The 23287-nt window shown below is 35.5% G+C and overlaps 1 protein-coding gene across 7 annotated transcripts in view; it reads right to left on the reverse strand.

The window, feature by feature from the left end:
* Csmd3 (CUB and Sushi multiple domains 3) overlaps nt 1-23287 on the reverse strand; it is a 1319129-nt gene that overhangs the window by 77334 nt on the left and 1218508 nt on the right. For all 7 annotated transcript variants that reach the window (XR_010053386.1, XM_063264433.1, XM_063264432.1 and 4 more), the window contains 5 exons: nt 15645-15725; nt 14986-15099; nt 10612-10800; nt 10171-10317; nt 7608-7796 (listed from right to left, as the gene is read on the reverse strand). Coding sequence is in view for 6 of the 7 variants with exons in the window: in XM_063264433.1 (XP_063120503.1) it covers nt 7608-7796; nt 10171-10317; nt 10612-10800; nt 14986-15099; nt 15645-15725 (720 nt within the window). In the remaining variant the exon portion in view is untranslated. The remainder of the gene's footprint in view (nt 1-7607; nt 7797-10170; nt 10318-10611; nt 10801-14985; nt 15100-15644; nt 15726-23287) is intronic.

The raw sequence follows: 23287 nt of genomic DNA on the forward strand, positions 1-23287 counted from the left end.
TAGTTTTCATGTAAGTAATTCTAGAATTACTTTTTTCACTATAGCAAAAATATAGGGAATAGAAACGTGTGTTTCATTTATATTATAAAGGTCATTTCTGTTTGACCTATACTTCATTTCTAAATAAACTTGTTCCCTTTTATTTTGTAAAATCCAACATGTGTTTAAATCTCTCTTCTATATGAATGAAATATTGTATATGGAATATAAACAGTACAACTTCAGTCAGATTAATCCAAATCATGTAAAACTCAATGACAGAATGAAGACTGCAGAATAGTTGATCTATTGTACCTTCATGACCTAAATATTTTGAATAGAAATGAATGCTGAATCAGAAATTATGTTAACAGTCTCAAAAACTGTTACTATCCTTTTTTAATTATAAAATCTCTAAACTACTACTGTAGAATTAAATGGTACCATAATATCTGTTTCATCAATATTTATATTTTCGGATATACATGAGGGTGATTGAAATTTTTATAAGTTTTCATTCCCCAATACTCACTGCCAATAATCAGGTATTTACTGAGTACCTACACTGACAATCATACACATAGCTTGTAGATTTATTAAAGTACACATGCCACACATGAATAGACACATGCATAGACACACACACATTATTAAACTTACATCATGGTAAAATAAATGTACTTAAATATTATGAGTTTCTCACATGTTTAGAAAAATGGTTATATGTTAGACCTGTAGTAGAAAATGTCATAGTCATATGACTGTACAAATATTTTGTGGACAAGTAGCTCCACTTCAACTTATGTAATGGTTGGAATGAAAATGCCCTTCATATACATGAGCTTAGTGTCCAGTTGATGAACTGCTTAGGAGGAGAAGGTGTGGCCCTGTTGGAGGAGGTGTGTTGCTAGCAGTCGGCTTTGAAGTTTCTAAAGCCCATGCCAAATCCAGTGTCTCTTTGTTTGCTCTTACTCTCTATTCACTAGTATTAGAGCCTACTTCTTTTTTATTTTTGGCATATTTTAAAGTCCAGCTGAAATATCTAGCCTTGGGGACTAAATAATTACTTAATTGTTGAACTTTCCATTAGAAGAGAGTCATTAATGGTTTATGTGGACCACATCATGTATACTATTCTAATAAATCCTTTCTAACAAATTCTACTCTGCTAAATTTAATATAATAAATGTAGAATTCTTGGTATTATATTAATAGTATGTATCTTATTTATGATATTTTATATTTTATTTGTATGTTACACACACACATACACACACACACATACACACACACACACACACACACACACACATATATATGTGTGTGTATACCTCTATGACCAAGAAAAAGAAAAAGAAAAAAATTGGATACAACTTTGTTGTTTGGGAGAAGAATCATCTCCCAGAGGCTGTCACGGTTGCTGCTTTATGAAATGACAGGAAAACAGAATTTAAAATTGAGGCAGTGATTGGAAAGTCAATATTTCTTCAGAGCAATAACAGTACTTAGTTTAGTAATAGGATGAAGTTATTCACTTCCTGACACCAGTCCCTGTGTGTTTGTCAATCAGTGGCTATCCAGTGTTCTAAAAGAAAAATAATTAATAGAACACAAACAAAGAGAGCCAAGGAAATTTTCTATTTATAACTTGTTCATACTGTTTAATTAATACTGAAGTAAGTAAGTAAATATCAGGATGTCGAAGACATTGACAGGCAAGAAGAACAGTTCCTTGAAGAGAACAAACAAGAGTGACATTAAGTTTGTGCTATATGAATAGCTCTTACCAGTGAAATAAGTAGAAACACCCAAATGAATAGGTCACATCTCCAACAAACATATTTTCACAAAATATTTTATGAATATGATAGAACAGTTTGTACTACAAATATTGGACCATTTTATAAGATCAAATACATTTTCCTTCAATGATACCCCAACATGCTTATTCTAACAACAGAAAATGTTAGGTAATAATGTTGAAAAAGGAATGTGATTGGCCATGTGTAAATGTGATAGATATACCTAAAATCAGTGTATTATAGCATTGACCCTAGAAAGCATTAGCAAACATTCAGTAACTTTAGGATGATTTTCTTTTAAGATAAATATAATGGTCTCCCAATCAGTAGCCCACAACCACCTGAAATTCCAGTTCCAGCATCATCTAAAACTATCAATACTCTAATAACCTGTATTCACACACATATACTCTCTCTCTCTCTCTCTCTCTCTCTCTCTCTCTCTCTCTCTCTCTTGTACATATTCACACACACACTCACAATTAAACCTAATGAAAAATGTCACTATATGTAAATTTTTAAGTTTAAAGTTTAAAGGTTTCATATTCATATATATATATATGTGTATGTGTATATATATAAAATACACCCAGAAAATCTTTGTGTAACTATAATGCGAAGTTTTAATATCATTTAAACTATATATGGTTTAAGATTAGATTCTTATATTATTACATTCTGTGATGTTATAACACGAGATCAGCTATTCCTTTCCAAATGAGACTTCAGAGAAAAATGTTATACTAAGAAATAATATATGTTGTTATAATTATTGGTAAAGGGCATATATATGCATATATATATGTATACATATACATATATATTGAAGTGCATTTCAATATATCAAATTTGCATAACATGAGTGATTAAACTATTAACTAGCGGAAAATTAGTATCAGGTCTTCTTTAAAGGTCTGGTAGAATTCTGAACTAAATCCGTCTGGCCCTGAGCTTTTTTTGGTTAGGAGGTTTTTAATGACTTCATCTATTTCCTTATGGGATATGGGCCTGTTTAAAAAGTTTGCCTGCTCTTGATTAAACTTTGGTATGTGGTATTTGTCTAGAAAACCATCCATTTCACCTAGACTTTCCAGTTTTGTTGAGTATAGGCTTTTGTAGTTGGATCTGGTGATTTTTTAAATTTTCTTTGTTTCTGTTGTTATATCTCACTTTCCATTTCTGATTTTGTTAATTTGGATGCTGCCTCTGGGCTGTTTAGTTAGTTTGGCTAGGGGTTTATCCATTTTGTTGATTCAAAGAACCAGCTTCTGGTTTTGCTGATCCTTTGTTTCTAATTGGTTGATAATTCAGCCCTGAATTAACTTATTTCTATTTCAGCCCAGATTTGACTAATTCCTGTCTTCTAGCCTCTTGGGTGAATTTGCTTCCTCTGTTCACAGCTCTGTTAAGTTGCTAGTGTAAGATCTCTGCAGTTTCTTTACAGTGCACTTAGTGCTATGAATTTTCCTCTTAGCATTGCTATCATTATGTTCCGTAGGTTTGGGTATGAAGTGTCAATATTTTCATTAAATTCCAGAAAGTCTTTGATTTCTTTCTTTATTTCATCCTTGAGTAGAGAGTTATTCCTCAAACTATTCCATAAAATAGGAACAGAAGGAACACTACCTAATTCATTTTATGAAGCTAAAATTATTCTGATACCTAAACGACATGAGGACCCTACCAACAAGGAGAACTTCAGACCAATCTCACTTATGAATATCAATGCAAAAATACTCAATACAATTCTTGCAAACCAAATCCAAGAACACATCAAATCATTATACAAAAATTCATCAAGATAAACTAACTCAAAGAAAAAATCACATGATCATCACCTTAGACACAAAAAAGCATTCGACAAAATATAACAAACACCATTTCATGTTAAAAGTATTGGAGAGATCAAGAATTCATACAATAAAAGCAATTTACTACAAACCAACAGCCAATATCGAATTAAATGGAGAGATACTTGAAGCAATCCCACTAAAATCTGGGATTAGACAAGGATGCTCACTCTCTGTATTTATTTAATATATTACCCAAATCGCTAGCTAGAACAATAAGAAAATAAAAAGAGATCAAGGGGATACAAATTGGCAAAGAAGAATTAAAGAATCTACTATTTGCAGATGATATAATAGTATAATAAATGACCCAAAAAATTCTACCAGAGAAATTCTCCAGCTGATAAACAGCTTCAGTAAATTGGTCAGATATAAAATTAACTCAAACAAATCAGTAGCCTTCCTTTATACAAATGATAAACAGACTGAGAAAGAAATTAGTGAAACAACTCCCTTCACAATAGCCACAGATAATATAAAATATCTTGGGGTAACACTAACCAAACAAGTGAAAAATCATTATGATAAGAACTTCAAGTCTTTCAAGAAAGAAATTTAAGAAGATGTCAGAAAATGGAGAGATCTCCCATGCTCATGGATTGGCAGACTTAACATATTAAAAAAGGCCATCCTACCAAAGGTAATATACAGATTCAATGCAATCCCCTCAAAATTCCAACACAATTCTTCAAAGACATGAAAAAAGCAATTCTCAAATTCACTTGGAAAGGAAAATAACAGAATAGCAAAAACATTTTTAACAATAAAAGAGTGTCTGGAGAATCACCATCCCTGACCTCAAGCTACTACAGAGCAATAGTGATAAAAACTGCATGGTATTGGTACAGAGACAGACAGGTTGATCAGTGGAATAAAATTGAAGACTCAAAAATAAAACCACACACTTACGCACACTTGATTTTTGACAAGGAAGCCAAAAATATACAATGGAAAAAAAGCATCTTAATTAAATGGTCTAATTGGATGTCTGTATATAGAAAATAAAAATAGACACATATTTATCACCATGCACAAAGCTCAAGTCCACATGAATCAAGCACCTCAACATAAAACCAGATACATTGAATCTCACAGAAGAGAAAGTGGGAAAGAGCCTTGAATTCATTGACACTGGGGGAAAATTCCTAAATAGAACTCTAATGGCTCACACTCTAAGATCAATAATTAATATATAGGCTTTATGAAACTGTAAAGCTTCTGTAAGTCAAAGGACATAGTCAATAAGACAAATCGGCATCCTACAGGTTGGGAAAAAAAAATCTTCACCAACAGCACATCTGATAGAGGACTAATATCCAAAATATATAAATAACTCAAGAAGCTTACCACCAAAAAGCAATCAAACTAACAAACAATTCAATCAAAAACGTGGGACATAACACTAAACCAAGAATTCACAATAGAGAAATCTCAAATGGCTGAGAAACACCCAAAGAAATGTCCAAAGTCCTTAGTGATAAGAGAAATGCAAATCAAAATGATCCTGAGATTCCACCTTAAAGTCAGAATGGCTAAGATCGAAACCTCAGGTGACAACACATGTTGGCAAGGATGTGGCTAAAGAGGAGCACTCCTCCATTGCTCGTGGGATTGCAAACTGGCACAACGACTCTGGAAATCAATTTGGAGGTTACTCAGAAAATTGGAAATAGACCCACCTAAAGATCCAGAAATACCACTCTTGGGAATATATCCAAAAGATTCCCTACCATGCTACAGGGGCACAGGTTCCACTATGTTTGTAGCTGCCTTACTTGTGATAGCCAGAAGCTAGAAACAACCCAGATGCCCCAAGACAGAAGAATTGACACAAAACATTAAATGAGGACATCCTGAGTTTTGCAGGCAAATGGATAGAACCAGAAAATGTCATCCAGAGTGAGTTAACTCAGACCCAAAAGGACATGCATGGTATCTTCTTAGTAATATGTGGATATTAGCCAAAAACAAAATAAATGAAAAAGTACAGAATATCCAAGATACAGTCCACAGAACACAAAAATTTCAAGGGCGCAAGTAAGGAGACCTCAGTTCCACTTGGGAGGGAGAAGAAAGCAACCCCAATGGGGGAGGAAAGGAGGGACAAGGGAGGGAAAGGAGATGGGAGTGGAGGGAGAGGGGGACATGATCTGGTATTGGGTGTGGAAAATGACTGAAGTCCTGAGAGCCAGCAGAAAGAATGGAAATAGGCAACCTTGGGAGCAAGGAGGTTGAGAAAACCCTCTAGAAGGTTCTAGAAACTGGGAAGTGAGAGACTCTCAGGACTCAAAGGGGGAAGAGAGGCTAGATGAAGTGGCCTACAGTGGGGAGAGGGAACTTATTGAATCCACCTCTAGCAGAAAGATAGGGCTTTAAGGGAGGGATGGGGTAGTTATCCCACAATCAAAGCTCTGACCTATAATTCTTCCTGTCTGAAAGAAATGCAAGGATAGAAATGGAGCAGAAGAAAAGAAGGTCCAGCGACAGGTCCAAAGTGGGTTCCATCTCAAGGGGAGGCCCTAAGACCTGACGCAATTACTGAAGCTATGGGTCATTCACAAAAAGTGACCTACCATGACTGTTCTCCAAAAGACCCCACAAGCAGCTGAAAGAGTCAGATGCAGATATGTACACCCAACCAACGAACAGAAACTGCTGACCTGTCTGGTTGAATTAGGGGAAAGCTGGGGGAAGCTAAGGAGGAGGGTAACCATGTAGGAGGATCAGTATTCTGAACTAACCTGGACCCCTGAGATCTCTTAGATACTGTATCATCAACCAGGCAGCATACGCCAGCTGAGATGAGGCCTCCAACACATATACAGAAGAGCACTCCCGGGTCTGGGTTCAGTCAGAGAAGATGCACCTAATCCTCAAGAGACTGGAGGCCCCAGGAAGTTTAGAGGTCTGGTGGGGTGGACATCCTTGTAGAGGGGTGGGAGTGTGGGGGGGCAGGGAGGAAGTATGGAACGTGGAACCCTGGGGTTTGGATTGGGAGGGGAATAAAATCGAGAGTATAAAAATGAATGAATGAGTTAGAAATTTCATAGTAGGTGAATATAAGCAGCTATTTTTTGTTATATGATCATTGCTCTTCCTCAGATAATTTTAACTTGATGTTTGATTTTCAATTTTGTCAATTTGTTTTCACAAGACCCAGTGCCCACAGAGTGTTTTGCTTTGTAAAAAATTACAAATAAGAATGGGAAATATATTGCTGCTAAGTTAGAAAACAAGAGAAGAGGGAAATAACCAGATAATTAACTAGAATCTTTTTCATAAATTTGTTCCTAGAGATCCTAATTTTGCACACTTTGTGATAAAAAACTATGCTGATCTGTCCACTCTTACTATTATCTTTCTATACACTCAGTCAATTTCCATCATTTTATCACTACAAAGTACATGATACAGTAAATCTGCGGCTAGCATATGTATTTAAATATAAATTTGTGATTAAAGGATCACTTAACACCAAGAGAAGTTATCAAATTTTGTATGTCTTACAGTCAATTTTATGTCTTTATGCCTGACTTCCAGGAAAGGCTCTATGATGTACTTTCTAAAACAATTTTAATATATTTTATTTAGATAATTAATTAAATATTTTATTTATTTACCTCCCCAATATTCACCCTCCCTTCTTGTCTCCCCTTCCAGATTTATTTTCCCCTCCCCCTCCCCTTCGCCTCTGAGAGGGTGCCCGCCTACCCCCAGCATCCCCCTTCCCTAGAGCATCAAGTCTTTACAGGATTTGGAGTATCCTCTCCCAGTGAGGATACACAAGGCACTCTTCTGCTACATATGTGCCAAGAGGGTGGGGGGGGTGGGGCTTGGACAGCCCGTGTATGGTTTATGTCTTACGATGTGCTTTTAAATTTGTATATTTAGTATTGTCTATTTTGTACTTAGTGTAAAAGTGTATGCTTAATTTTTATTCATGCATATATTTCTACTTTGAGATAAGATACGTCACCTTGACAGGCAGGGACCGGTGCATCCCATGAATGATATCCATAGGATGATTTTCTGCAAACCGCACTGCTTTTCCCAACGAGTCGGAACCCTCGGTCACAGGCCCAACGAACCACACTGTTCAGTTGTCCCCCTGTCTGACTGATGATGTATCCATGAGGTGGAGATTCTGGTGTGCTACAGTAGAAGGCTTTCCAAAGAAAAAATAATCACTGCTTAATTAACAGTTAGACCTTCCTTATCATCCAAGCTTGTAAACCATTATGCAATTAATGATTACTTAAATCTAAAACAGTTGTTATTTTATTTCAATGAGCATTGTCCATTTTAATGTCTTTTCAAATATTTACTTTCATGGCTTGTAAGGTGTTTAATAATCCCTAGACTCTCTCATACTTTTACTATCATCTAAAATGTCTCCTGATTTTATGCTTTCTGTAACCTTTTTGTTTTCAAAAGCTCTGATATACAGCACTGAATTCAAGAAAGTTAGTTACCTGTTGTATGAATGGCCTAAATGTCATAGCTTGGGAGATATGGTGGAGTCTTTAGACATTTGTATCATAGTAGGGAATTAATTTCATTATGACTATGTTAAAATGAACTTTCCGATTTCCTAAATATCGTTGATATTCTACTACAAATTCTTATATGATGGGTTACGTATAGCAGCACAGATATTGACAATAAAATAAAATTTTCTTTTTCCTAAGGTCTGAAATGACGAAAGATATTGTCTTTAGATTTTCCATATTCATACTTTAGAGACTATTCAGTTTGTCATGCTATGGCTATGTTTTGAAATGTCATTGTCATCTAAGGACATAGAAAGTGGGAGATAAATAGTGATAAACATTGAATTTAGAATATATGTGTCATTAACTGTCACTTCCAATGGGAAAAAGTACATATTTACCATGCCAAGCATTTCTTGATAGCTTAAAATAGTGTTTTCTTTAAACCTATATCAAAATTTGCCACAGATAACAATGTACACAAAAATTCACAACATAATCAATATACTGCTTATAATTCATTCATTTGAACAATTTCTCTATGCTAAAATAATGCAAAACAAAATGTAATGTAACAAAATTCAAATTTTCTTTAGGCATAAGAATAAGAAAATGGATGTATTTTGTATGGTTAAAACACTGACTAAATACAATCTTAAGGGTGTCTCAAGCATGGATGCAATTCTAAGAATGTTCTCCTTTTGTCTTCAGATTGACTAGGCCACACATTTTGTAAGCAAATTAATAATGTGGCGGTGTATTTTTAAGATGTGAAAAAGCAATTACCATGTAATTATAATTATAAACTCATTCTTTTAAAATAAAAGCAGCAAGGTAGAATTACTTTATGGGTACATTATTCATAAAGATATGTACATATTTATTCTCATGAACAATTCATAAGTATTTAAATTCATATAAATGAGCCAGTATCTATTCTACACAGTATAGGTGATAATTTGTATGCAACTGAGTATTTTATCAAAACTATTTATAAACATATATAGTTGAAGAGGTTCATAGTGATCAACATCCTAGTAAGTATGATTTCAACACTGAAGAAAAACATATTCTTCTAGTCCAGACCGTAGCTTCTACTCTCACCTAGGATTATAGTAAAGAAAAGTAATGCATCCTTCCTGTAATGGAGAACATGTTATAGTCAAACACCACCAACTTGCTACCTATAAACCTTATTATGGAAAGGAAGACACATAAAATGATATCCTCTTGATATTTAAAATATATACTGGCTTCTTCAACTTCACATTTTTAATTATTTTATTTATTCACTTTGCATCCCTCTCACTGAACCCCTCTGGTCATGTTTTTAGTTGTAGTTTTGGAATTGTGCTCAATGACTTGTCTTTCAACACTTAAGATACTTTAGCATGTACTACAAAAAAGATAAAGACTAAAGAAAATATTTATAATTGTTTCTGCTTAGAATCATTCAGTGCTAGTTTTTTTAGGATATAGGATGTTGCATATTTGCTATTTTCAGAGGGTTAGGAGAAACAAATCTATTGAAACATTCAAACATTCAATTTGGATTAATTTACAATTAATCGACTTATAATTAATCTAAGCTGCAAATGCCCTCTGGGCTTTCAATATGAGAGAAAATCAGTTAAAGAATGGGGTGGAATTATTTCATCACAGATAAAATTGAGGCATAGAGAGAATATCTCCAATTGTTCAAGAAACAACAATGGAGTGTCTGTAAATTTTATTAAAATTTAACAGATTTATAGCTAGATTCCTCTGTCTGTTTTTGGTTGACCTAATTTTCTATGTGTAAGTGTTTGTCTGCATGCAATGTATGTGCACAGAACACATACTTGTTACAAGTTGAGACCAGTAGATGAGACAGATCCCCAGGAAGGGGTGATACAGAAAGTAAGGAGCCACCTTGTAAGGAGACTACAGATCCTTGTGAGAACAATCCATACTCATTACTGCTGAGCCTTTCTCGGTCCCCATTTTAACTCAGTGATGACAATCTCAGTGATGATAGAGATGAGATAGTTGCCGTAGTCATAAACATACCAATGTATCTTATCCTGAAGCCTTTCTTGTTGTTGCCATGATCTGCAGACCACTGAAGGAATACTTCATGACCATTGCTGGTTACATTAAAAGCTGCTGAATAATCTCCGCTGAGAGAAATAAGCACCGGACTCTGAATATTTGGTCCTTTGGAGAGAAGAGCAATATAGATATAAATAAATGATTATATTCTCATTTATCTCCAGTTTATATTCTTACAGTAGTATTAAGTACCAAAGGAGAGCCAATGTGCCTTATAAGCGAAAACTAATACAAAATGATAAATGATAAAATGTGAAGTATTTTAATGTTTTCTTTAAATGTCAACTTACGACAATTATCAAGGTACCTACATTCTTCATATAGAATGGAACATCCACATGTATGGTTTGGATATTTGGGCTCAATTTATGATTATCAGGAAATATAAGCCATGGTTACCATCATACACCTGAAGAACATCAAACTCCTTTTCTGTCTGGAAGAATTCTACAAACATGCTGATGTTATAACCCTTTTCCACTGAGATGCTCCATGCACACATCTGCAAATTTGGGTAACTGTCAGGATATCCAGGACTCAGTATGACTCCTGTAGAGTCCAGTCGTAGTTCATTGGCAGGACAGAGCACTGTAAAAGAAGACATCATTACAAGTCTTTTGGAACATAAACAAAAGTAGTATTTTTAATACCAAATGCTTGTTTTTGTTCATTAACTACAAAGAAGATAATTAATAGCTGATTTGCATTATTAAAGAAAGATAATAATAATTTGGGTTAAATAACAGTTTTATTAAGGTGCTATTTAAAATAGAAAGTGAAGCCCTAAAATTTATAGTATTCATTTCTTCTTTTCATTACATTGAAAATGCACTTTTTAAGTGAAATAGTTATATAAAAAAGATAATAGGTTTTTATAATTCTTTACACTTTCCCAATTATTTTTTAATTATTTTAGATTTCCCTCTATCTCTCGCATCGAAATGTTAGTCTCGTTGTCCTTATTTTTAAGAAATTTTCTTCTCTTCCTATACTTTCAACTCATTCAGGAGCGTGCGACAGTAATAAAGTAGCATTCTCTCAAGTTTCATTTTGTGCAGTTATTTCTGGTCTCAGGAAAGTAATTAAAGCCATGAAGACTTTATATAATTTCCAGTCAGCAGTTAGCCTCCAGCTCCTGGTGTTAGCTCCAGATCCTACATATTGGCTAAAATACAAAATCCTACTTCATATTGCTTCTGGCTCTTTATGAGACATTCCAAGAATAACAAAGCAACATAATTATGGTCTTTTACTCCCCACTAACATCAATGATTTTCACTCTTCTGTTTACATTATTTGAATAATAGAACAAACAATACATTTATCTATTTTAATTTGGGTTTGAAGATAGAGATTAATGAAATTATCAGGGCTTTACTACACTAAATTAGTCATCTAAAAGGCAAAATAAAAGTTCAGAGGGATTTGATTGCGAAATTTTTCACTATGAGTCACATTGTTCATAAATGCATCCATGTACATCAAGCATGATTAAGGCTTGTATAAACCAAAACTTTCTGTTAAAATAAAGTACAAGACTATAACAAAGTATCCTTTATAACACTGTTAAATGCTTAACTTTGGGTTACATCACACTTCCGGTGTTTTCGCTGAAGACAATGGAGTGATCAGTGATGCATTGGGATACATAAAGTTTAAGGTTTTGATGGATTGGAAAGCCATCACATGTCATTTTCTGATTCAACTAGCATGCATGTAATTATATGATTTTGGCATTAGACTTCACTGAATCAAAATAATTAGGTCATGATCTTATTAATGTGTTTAAATAAATTATGCCTAAAATACCAAACATAATGAATAAAATTAGCTTAAATTTATTTAAGTTCACATTTAAATAAATGGTTTCACATAAATAGGTTAGAGGTTAATATTTTTGATTTAACGTTTCCATATAGTACAAGAATAGAAAAAAAAAGTAAAAAACACAAAACAAAACAAAACAAAACAAAACACTAGATTATAGAAATGTAAAGTGTTTCTTCAAATGAGGGAAAAATGGAAAGATTTAAAGAGAAAATGGTCCAGAATTAATTTTCCAATTTTTGTAAGTTATTGTAAAATACAGTGATAAATATATTATTGTTAAGTGTGTGATCTAGTGTCAAATATGAAGATGACAACCTCTTTTTTAGAAAAAATAGAAATATTATTTTTTTAAATTTTATTAGATATATTTCTTTACTTACATTTCAAATGTTATTCCCCTTCACGGTTTCCTGTTCATAATCCCCATCCCCTCCCCTCCCCGTCCCCTATTCGGGTATTGACCCATACCTCCCCCGATATTCCCCTGCACTAGGGGTCCAACCTTGGCAGGGCCAAAGGCTTCCCCTTCCCCTTCCAAAGCCTCAATAAGGTTATTCTCTACTACATATGCAGTTGGAGCCCTGGGTCAGCCCATGTATAGTCTTTGGGTAGTGGTTTAGTCCCTGGAAGCTCTGGTTGGTTGGCAATATTGTTCTTATGGGGTTGCAAGCTCCTTCAGCTCTTTCAATACTTCCTCTAATTACCCCCAAGTGGGTCCTGGTCTCATTATGCTGGTTTGCTGCTCGAATTGACCTCTGTATTGGACATGCTTTGGATGTGTCTCTCAGGAGAGATCTATATCCGGTCCCTTTCAGTATGCATTTTTTATAAATTGTTAAATTTATAAATTGACTGAGAACTATATATTTGGAGGATTTTTAGAGGACTGAGTACTTGATAACTTTGTGAATTTTAACTGAAAACTTTTAAGTCAGTTTTTGCTTAAATAACTTGTCAACTAATTCATAAAGAAATGCCCTAGATTTATTCTAAAAGATGATTAGTTACATACTGGGTAGCCTCTAAAGTGTTCTGTGATTAGCTATTAAACTAAGAATAATAAGACAGAAGAACTCTGTTTTAATTAAAGTAAGAACATTCTGATTTTAGAACAAAGACCTTGAAAACACAGGAAAGCCGGACTGTAAAATACTAAGATTGTCCAGATTCATTTGTTTACTTTCATTGTAAGAACTATTTAATTAGTATTTAACATGGAAACTTTCTATCCAAGAGTTTGCAATTTAGCTTGCATGTTTTGACCTAGGAAATAATTGTGTCCTGGCCCTAATGGTTCACATCTTCTACACATACTCAAATATTTTTTCCATGCCCTATATCCTATGTTGAGAACAGAAGACCTTTTATTCTCCATTTATTTTTATCTCCACCTGAATATGAATTTTATACAATCCTAGACAGACTACAGGAAAGTCTTCTGTGCAGAAAGTAGCTGAATGAATGACATCCACATTGTGGGTATAATTTACAGACATCAGAATGAATATTTAGCAACTTCCGGATGTTCAGGAAACCCTGACCAAAGTCCTAAGATATTGCAGAGTGTGGCTCGTCCATAACTGCCTTTCTTCCTGCTAATTTAGTGTACTCCTCTGAAGACTCTTCTTCATTTCATAAGGATTTCAATGAGGTAGGTAGGAAATCGTATGCTCCTTTGTATTGTTAATGATTAAAATAATAACTTATTACTGCTCTTTGAGCCATAACCCCACTTTGTAGTTCAGACTGGCTTCAGGCTCAGGATACACTCCAGGTTGACTTCTAATGTGTGGATAATTCTCCTGCTTTAGCCTTTAGAGTGCTGAGAAAACAGATATCAGTCATATCGGTCCCATGATTCTTGTTTTAGGTTTTCTAGTAACAACTTACTATTCAGGAAACAGATTTCTGTATGTAAGGAAAACTTGGAATGAAGGAATGATCCAAGAAACTCTAATAATAAAATATAATAAAGCAGTCCCCCTTTGTTGAAATTAACTACCATATGTAAGGTACTGTGAGGTAGCACAAATCCACAATCAATTGTATGTGAACCTCTCTATATTATTCTTTCAAGTCCTGTCTTTAACTACCTCGGTGACAGAGTAAATTCCTCCAAATTCATTTCTAGTTCTCTTATATAGCTCTTTTCATGTTCAACAGACATTTAGACAATCTTCTCGTTAAGCTTTTTCTAATAAAACTTTCATTGCCCACTTGGAACTGGGGGTTTCTTGCCTTCATTAAGCTATGTCTGACTCACAACCAGTTACTTATTATCTTGCAGCTTCCTGGGATACGCTCTGATCATGGTTTGCTCTCCATGGATTGACCTGGTCTTCCACTGTGATGCTTACTTAGTCAGCTCAATTAAATGTTACTTGTTAGCTTGCTTGCCTCCTTGCTTGCTTGCTTTGGTGTGTGCCCATGTGCTTAATCCTCATCTTCTTATTCTTACATGTAGTAAGTGAGGAGTTCTGTAGCAAGCGATTAGAATACTTTCTTCCTAATAAAATTAATTATAACCTCTGGCTGTCTTTTAGGAATTCTACCCCTTTTCCTTTTTTTTTCATACCTTGTAGAGAAAAAAAATAATTCATGTAAGTTGAACTGATATTAGGCTACTTATAAAAAATAAATCTCAGAAAAAAGGAAAGATTTTTTAATTGATCTACCTAAGAAATAATTGAATTTTATAACTCAGGGTCACAATATCAGTACTAAAAATATTTTCTTTTAAATGTTTTCTAATCTGACTTAAATTCAGACCAAATGTTTACAAAGTCAATACCCACAATTTGGTGTTGCTTTGTGTGTAATCCCAGCACTCACCAGGCAGTGGCTGGTGAAACTCCAATATGAGTCCAACCTGGACTATACAGCAAGATCTTGTCTCGGGATAAAAAAAAGGTAAATAAGCAAATAACTGTGGAACATCGGTACCTTGACAGACTGGAGGTGCCCCATCCATCTGCAGTCGCTCTCCCAATCTGCATGTCAGAATTGCATTGCCGACCAAGGTAAACCCTGGAAGACACTGATATCTGATAATATCGCCTGTTAATGAGAAAGAAAGGAGCCTTCAGACAAGCCGCACACTGCAGCTGAAGAGCTGTTTTAATTTAGCAGCAGAATTCTTCACATTTACTCACTTTTAATCAGTTTAAAAATACCATCAATTATAAGCAAGGATAACTCTTGAACACTGAACAAACGAGGCTTAAAAGCACGAATGAAGGCAGAAGTTAGCTTCATGATGACTACCAGGTACATTGAAGCTGTGGTCAGAAGGGAATAATTTGGTTTACATAGGCATGATCCTCATATTGTTAGAAGATTGCCATCTACTGTTTATTACTAAAGTATCCATGGATTGTGAAACATCATTTCTTCAAGCTCACAAAACAAATTTAATGTCCTAGGAAAACAGCATTCATAGGTGTTTTCCAGTGTTCCATTTCTTCTTTTGACTGGTCTCCCTCCTTCATAATCTCAACAAATCTCATCAACTTACAGGCTGTTCCAATTGTACATATATTTATTTGAAGGAAAGACAGTCCTGCTATAAAGGTATTCTTTGAAAGTAATTTTAAAGACTTTACCTATTTCAAACTCATCATCTTCTGTCAGAATTTCTGCATTAGGGACAGGTGGTGGAGGCTGGCACACTCTTAGCTGGTAGGCTAAAAATTTAAGCATACCGTGTTTATTCTTTTTCTGAAAAGTTCAATGCATATATGTACATGCAAAATTACAAAAAGTATTAAAAGAATAAAATATATCTTTATTTCTAAACACTCAATTACTATTCTTTAAAAAAAATCCTACAATCAAAGTAAGGAAAAATACTCTTTTGTTTGAATATTTTTGCATCTAACACTTTATTTCTGCCCCGTAAATCATGTTAGGTGGGTTGTAAAACCTAGCTGGTTTTTGTTGATATTGTTTTGTTGTAGTTATTATTTCTTGGTATGATCACAGTTTAGAAAGATGCATTTGTGTCTTTATTTGTTCAATAGTGTCTAGCCTCAAGGTTCATCATAGAACTCCTTGTATTTAGGAAGGTTACTGATATCTAATAACAGCTCAATGTGTGGACCTTTCCAGGCAAAATTATAAACACTTTGTTAACAGTATTACAATTGACCTGCAAAGAAATCTTATATTTATGTAACTAGTTTTATAATGATTTCTATTTTACCAATGAGAAAACAATTGAAAGGAGGCTTAAAAGTACCGAAACCACTCAGCTGTATTGTGCTGAGCTCAGTGTGAACCTACTGCATCTAATGTTAGAATTAAGATTCATCCTGGAACATCAATGTACCGTGAGATATATATATATATATATATATATATATATATATATATATATGGGAATTTAGCATTTGCAGTTATCATTATGGTTTGAGACCCTTGTTCCTGGGAAGGCTCAATGCCCCAGTGTAGGAGAATGCCAGTGCAGGGAGACTAGAGTGAGTAGGTCGGTGGGTGGAGTAGGACTCTCATAGAAATAGGGGGAGGGCAGAAGAGATAGGGGACTTCCCGGAGGGGAAACCAGGAAAGGGGATACATTTGAAATGCAAATAAATAAAATATCCAATAAAAATATTTAAAAACACATGATCCTGATTTAAGCTGATATTTGATTTATTTAAAGACCATTAGAAATCTCTGAATCTAAGCCTCATAGAAACTAATTAAAAGATAGTTAACATCAATAATACTGCTACATTTTACTTTCTCTAGGAATTTTTCAAACAAACTAAATGGTTTTTCAATTGAGAAACAAGTTTGCAATTGCAGAAAATGAATGTTTTACATGTGATATATTTTGCTACTTATGCAGAAAAGAAAGACAGATAAAGAGAATATTACATAAAAACACAAACTAACTCATTCAACATGACTAATACAGAGAATAGTGAGAGCATATTTTAATATTCCCATCCTTAACAGCCTACACCTTCAGTATTTCACCTATTACAAAGATTACTGTCATACTTAGGAACATCAAACCAGACACGAAGAATGACTACTCCCACAAGAGGAAATTACTGAAATAAATGCTAAGAACAAGTAATGTTTTCTCAACTCTAAATTGTTATAAATTCCAGATTCAGGGCAGAAAAGAAAACCCATGTTGAACACAAACTTTAGTGATGGATTCTTGGTGATTCATTATCATCTAACAAGAAGCCATTTATAAAGGGTTAATTAGCTAGACAATATCGTCTCTAATGACAGAGAAAAGAATTCTGAAACACACACACACACACACACACACACACACACACACACACACACGGGGAAAGGAGAGAGAGAGAGAGAGAGAGAGAGAGAGATGAATCAACGGAGAATAATGAATTGACTTCTGTAAATTGCTACCACAACTTTAAAAGTCTTCCTGCCTTTACTTCAGTATTTTTATAAAATAACTTGCTGGTCAGTGATTATTTCTTCTGAGAAACACACTACAGAAGAGGGAAGATGTGAAACCAAAGGATAAAGCATACAAACAAGCAAACCAACCAACAAACAAACAATTGTTAAGAAGAATGCCCAGAGTAGAAAAATGCACAATATTTTATTACGTTTAATGAAAAATTACTAGGAATTTAAAAAAGTGACTACCTGAATTTAGATTTTATAGGAACATTGTTCTAAAAATAAGAAATAGGGCTGGGGATTTAGCTCAGTGGTAGAGCGCTTGCCTAGGAAGCGCAAGGCCCTGGGTTCGGTCCCCAGCTCCGAAAAAAAGAACCAAAAAAAAAAATAAGAAATAACTGTAAGGAAATAATGGAAAGACTTAGGAAAATATAAAGCACTATAAGAGAACCACTTGTCTTTCTAGATTTTGAGGTATTTATTATTTGAATGGAATGCAAAGGAGGGATCAACGCAGATAATGGAGAAATATGGACATTCCTACAGAAACTGATTTTCCTTTTCTTTTTAATTTTTCTTCAATTGATGCAGCAATAATGACTTATTTTATTGTTTTAAGGAATTATAGCTCATTTTAATTCAGGCATTGGACATGGTTTCTGTCATTCATGTTACACGGAAAGAATTAGTTTTCTTACTCAGTTTTGCTGCGCAATAGATGTGAAGTTGTAAATTAGTATCAATGAGGATCATGTTATTTCCACAGCCCCACATCAATGCTATGATCTAACATCTGCTTAGAGCTCTCCTAAAAACTAAAGGTTGGAAATGAGAGAAGAAATCAATTGCATCTGTTTGTCCTTTGACATTGAAGCAAAATACTAAAACTCATCAAATAATAGGATGTATTAAGTAATTTGGTTTACGCAGTTTCTGATATTTTTCTCCTTAAAATAATTCTAGAACTTTAGGTTGTTGCTGACAATATCTCAGGATAAACATGTATCATATCATACCACTGTGCCACATTGAATGTTGTCCCTTAAGCTAATATCTTTCTTGAATCTCAGATTATTGTGTGGAAATAGTAATTGGAGAAATAGCCAGGTAAGTTCTCTTAATATTTGATTGGAGCAAATCTTTAATTTAATGACTGTTATTTTTACAAAAAGAAATAATGAGACACAGAAACATAGCCATGTTTTGGGAGTGAAGAGATCATAGTGATTCACATGGATAATACAATACAAAGAATATTGGCTGATCCCCAGAAGGTAGGAAACAAAAAGAACCTCGTATAGCTTTCAGGGAGGCATGAACATGTTTGAACACAATAACTTACTTGTTTGAACATAATAACAGTTTTTCTTATCATTAAACTTAATTGCAGGCGCAGATCTTCCTGGTTGCTGCTGCCGTGGAGAGCTCATAGGCAGCATCCCACGAGCAAACTTGAGCCTTGGGACCACAGGTAAGACCAAATTTTCTGCTGCAAGAGACCTGCCTGGTGAACTCAGGACACACGGAGGCAAAATTCCTCTAGGACCAGGCACTTCCAGTGTTTACCAGGAGTCCCAAAACAGCAGATCCCGGCCCGCAGCAGCTCTCTGCTCCCAGACCCAGTGGGAGAGAGACCTCACCGCCTGGTCAGGTGGGCACTCCTGAGGCTGCAGAGCAGAAGAGACCACCAACACGGCCCACCCCTGCCCACATCCCTGGCCCAAGAGGAAACTGTATATGGCCTCAGGGTTCCCATGGGGGAGGGCCCAGGAGCGGCAGGACCCCTGTGCTTGAGACACCGCCAGAACCTGAAGGGACAGACCAGATAAACAGTTCTCTGCACCCAAATCCCGTGGGAGGGAGAGCTAAACCTTCAGAGAGGCAGACACGCCTGGGAAACCAGAAGACACTGCACTCTCCACACATCTCTGATGCCAGAGGAAAACACCAAATGCCATCTGGAACCCTGGTCCATGGAGGGTCCCAGAAAGGGCAGCACAGATCTTCCTGGTTGCTGCCATTGCGGAGAGCTTGTAAGCAAAACCCCACGAGCAAACTTGAGCCTCTGGACCACATGTACGACCAAATTTTCTGCTGCAAGTGACCTGCCTGGTGAACACCAGACACAGGCACACAGGAACAGCTGAAGACCTGTAGATAGGAAAAACTACACTCCCGAAAGCAGAACACTCTGTCCACATAACTGGCTGAAAGAAAACAGGAAAACAGGTCTACAGCACTCCTGACACACAGGCTTATAGGAAAGTCTTGCCACTGTCAGAAATAGCAGAACAAAGTAACACTAGAGATAATCTGATGGCAACAGGCAAGTGCAGGAACCCAAGCAACAGAAACCAAGACTACATGGCATCATCAGAGCCCAATTCTCCCACCAAAGCAAACACAGAATATCCAAACACACAAGAAAAGCAAGATCTAGTTTCAAAATCATATTTGATCATGATGCTGGAGGACTTCAAGAAAGACGTGAAGAACTCCCTTAGAGAACAAGTAGAAGCCTACAGAGAGGAATTGCAAAAATCCCTGAAAGAATTCCAGGAAAACATAAATAAACAAGTAGAAGCCCATAGAGAGGAGTCACAAAAATCCCTGAAAGAATTCCACGAAATCATACATAAACAAGTAGAAGCCCATAGAGAGGAGTCACAAAAATCCCTGAAAGAATTCCAGGAAAACACAATCAAACAGTTGAAGGAATTAAAAAAGGAAATAGAAGCAATCAAGAAAGAACACATGGAAACAACCCTGGATATAGAAAACTAAAAAAAGAGACAAGGAGCTGTAGATACGAGCTTTACCAACAGAATACAAAAGATGGAAGAGAGAATCTCAGGAGCAGAAGATTCCACAGAAATCATTGACTCAACTGTCAAAGATAATGTAAAGCAGAAAAAGCTACTGGTCCAAAACATACAGGAAATCCAGTACTCAATGAGCAGATCAAACCTAAGGATAATAGGTATAGAAGAGAGTGAATACTGCCAGCTCAAAGGACCAGTAAATATCTTCAACAAAATCATAGAAGAAAACTTCCCTAACCTAAAAAAAGAGATACCCATAGGCATACAAGAAGCCTACAGAACTCCAAATAGATTGGACCAGAAAAGAAACACCTCCGTCTCATAATAGTCAAAACACCAAACGCACAAAATAAAGAAAGAATATTAAAAGCAGTAAGGGAAAAAGGTCAAGTAACATATTAAGGCAGACCTATCAGAATCACACCAGACTTTTCACCAGAAACTATGAAGGCCAGAAGATCCTGGACTGATGTCATACAGACCCTAAGAGAACACAGATGCCAGCCCAAGTTACTGTATCCTGCAAAACTCTCAATTAACATAGATGGAGAAACCAAGATATTCCATGACAAAACCAAATTTACACAATATCTTTCTACAAATCCAGCACTACAAAGGATAATAAATGGTAAAGCCCAACCTAAGGAGGCAAGCTGTACCCTAGAACAAGCAAGAAACTAATCGTCTTGGCAACAAAACAAAGAGAAGAAAAGCACACAAACATAACCTCACATCCAAATATGAATATAACAGGAAGCAATAATCACTATTCCTTAATATCTCTCAACATCAATGGCCTCAACTCCCCAATAAAAAGACATAGATTAACAAACTGGATACGCAACGAGGACCCTTCATTCTGCTGCCTACAGGAAAGACACCTCAAAGACAAAGACAGACACTACCTCAGAGTGAAAGGCTGGAAAACAATTTTCCAAGCAAATGATCAGAAGAAGCAAGCTGGAGTAGCCATTCTAATATCAGATAAAATCAATTTTCAACTAAAAGTCATCAAAAAAGATAAGGAAGGACACTTCATATTCATCAAAGGAAAAATCCACCAAGATGAACTCTCAATCCTAAATATATATGCCCCAAATACAAGGGCACCTACATACGTAAAAGAAACCTTACTAAAGCTCAAAACACACATAGCACCTCACACAATAGTAGTAGGAGATTTCAACACCCCACTCTCATCAATGGACAGATCATGGAAACAGAAATTAAACAGAGACGTAGACAAACTAAGAGAAGTCATGAGCCATATGGACTTCACGGATATTTATAGAACATTCTATCCTAAAGCAAAAGGATATACCTTCTTCTCAGCAACTCATGTTACTTTCTCCAAAATTGACCATATAATTGGTCAAAAAAACGGGCCTGAACAGGTACAGAAAGATAGAAATAATCCCATGCGTACTATCGGACCACCACGGCCTAAAACTGGTCTTCAATAACAATAAGGGAACAATGCCCACATATACGTGGAAATTGAACAATGCTCTACTCAATGATAACCTGGTCAAGGAAGAAATAAAGAAAGAAATTAAAAACTTCTTAGAATTTAATGAAAATGAAGGTACAACATACCCAAACTTATGGGACACAATGAAAGCTGTGCTAAGAGGAAAACTCATAGTGCTGAGTGCCTGCAGAAAGAAACAAGAAAGAGCATATGTCCGCAGTTGACAGCACACCTAAAAGCTCTAGAACAAAAAGAAGCAAATACACCCAAAGGAGTAGAAGGCAGGAAATAATCAAACTCAGAGCTGAAATCAACCAAGTAGAAACAAAAAGGACCATAGAAAGAATCAACAGAACCAAAAGTTGGTTCTTTGAGAAAATCAACAAGATAAGTAAACCCTTAGCCAGACTAACGAGAGGACACAGAGAGTGTGTCCAAATTAACAAAGTCAGAAATAAAAAGGGAGACATAACTACAGATTCAGCGGAAATTCAAAAAATCATCAGATCTTACTATAAAAGCCTGTATTCAACAAAACTTGAAAATCTGCAGGAAATGGACAATTTCCTAGACAGATACCAGGTACTGAAGTTAAATCAGGAACAGATAAACTAGTTAAACAACCCCATAACTCCTAAGGAAATAGAAGCAGTCATTAAAGGTCTCCCAACCAAAAAGAGCCCAGGTCCAGACAGGTTTAGTGCAGAATTCTATCAGACCTTCATAGAAGAATTCGTACCAATATTATCCAAACTATTCCACAAAATTGAAACAGATGGAGAATTACCGAATTCCTTCTATGAAGCCACAATTACTCTTATACCTAAACCACACAAAGACCCAACAAAGAAAGAGAACTTCAGACCACTTTCCCTTATGAATATCAACACAAAAATACTCAATAAAATTCTGGCTAACCGAATCCAAGAGCACATCAAAACAATCATCCACCATGATCAAGTAGGCTTCATCCCAGGCATGCAGGGATGGTTTAATATACGGAAAATCATCAATGTGATCCATTATATAAACAAACTGAAAGAACAGAACCACATGATCATTTCATTAGATGCTGAGAAAGCATTTGACAAAATTCAACACCCCTTCATGATAAAAGTCCTGGAAAGAATAGGAATTCAAGGCCCATACCTAAACATAGTAAAAGCCATATACAGCAAACCAGTTGCTAACATTAAACTAAATGGAGAGAAACTTGAAGCAATCCCACTAAAATCAGGGACTAGACAAGGCTGCCCACTCTCTCCCTACTTATTCAATATAGTTCTTGAAATTCTAGCCAGAGCAATCAGACAACAAAAGGAGATCAAGGGGATACAGATTGGAAAAGAAGAATTCAAAATATCACTATTTGCAGATGATATGATAGTATATTTAAGTGATCCCAAAAGTTCCACCAGAGAACTACTAAAGCTGATAAACAACTTCAGCAAAGTGGCTGGGTATAAAATTAACTCAAATGAATCAGTTGCCTTCCTCTATACAAAAGAGAAACAAGCCAAGAAAGAAATTAGGGAAATGACACCCTTCATAATAGACCCAAATA

This window comes from Rattus norvegicus, chromosome 7 (assembly GCF_036323735.1).
Source record: "Rattus norvegicus strain BN/NHsdMcwi chromosome 7, GRCr8, whole genome shotgun sequence".
Taxonomy (NCBI): Eukaryota; Metazoa; Chordata; class Mammalia; order Rodentia; family Muridae; genus Rattus; species Rattus norvegicus.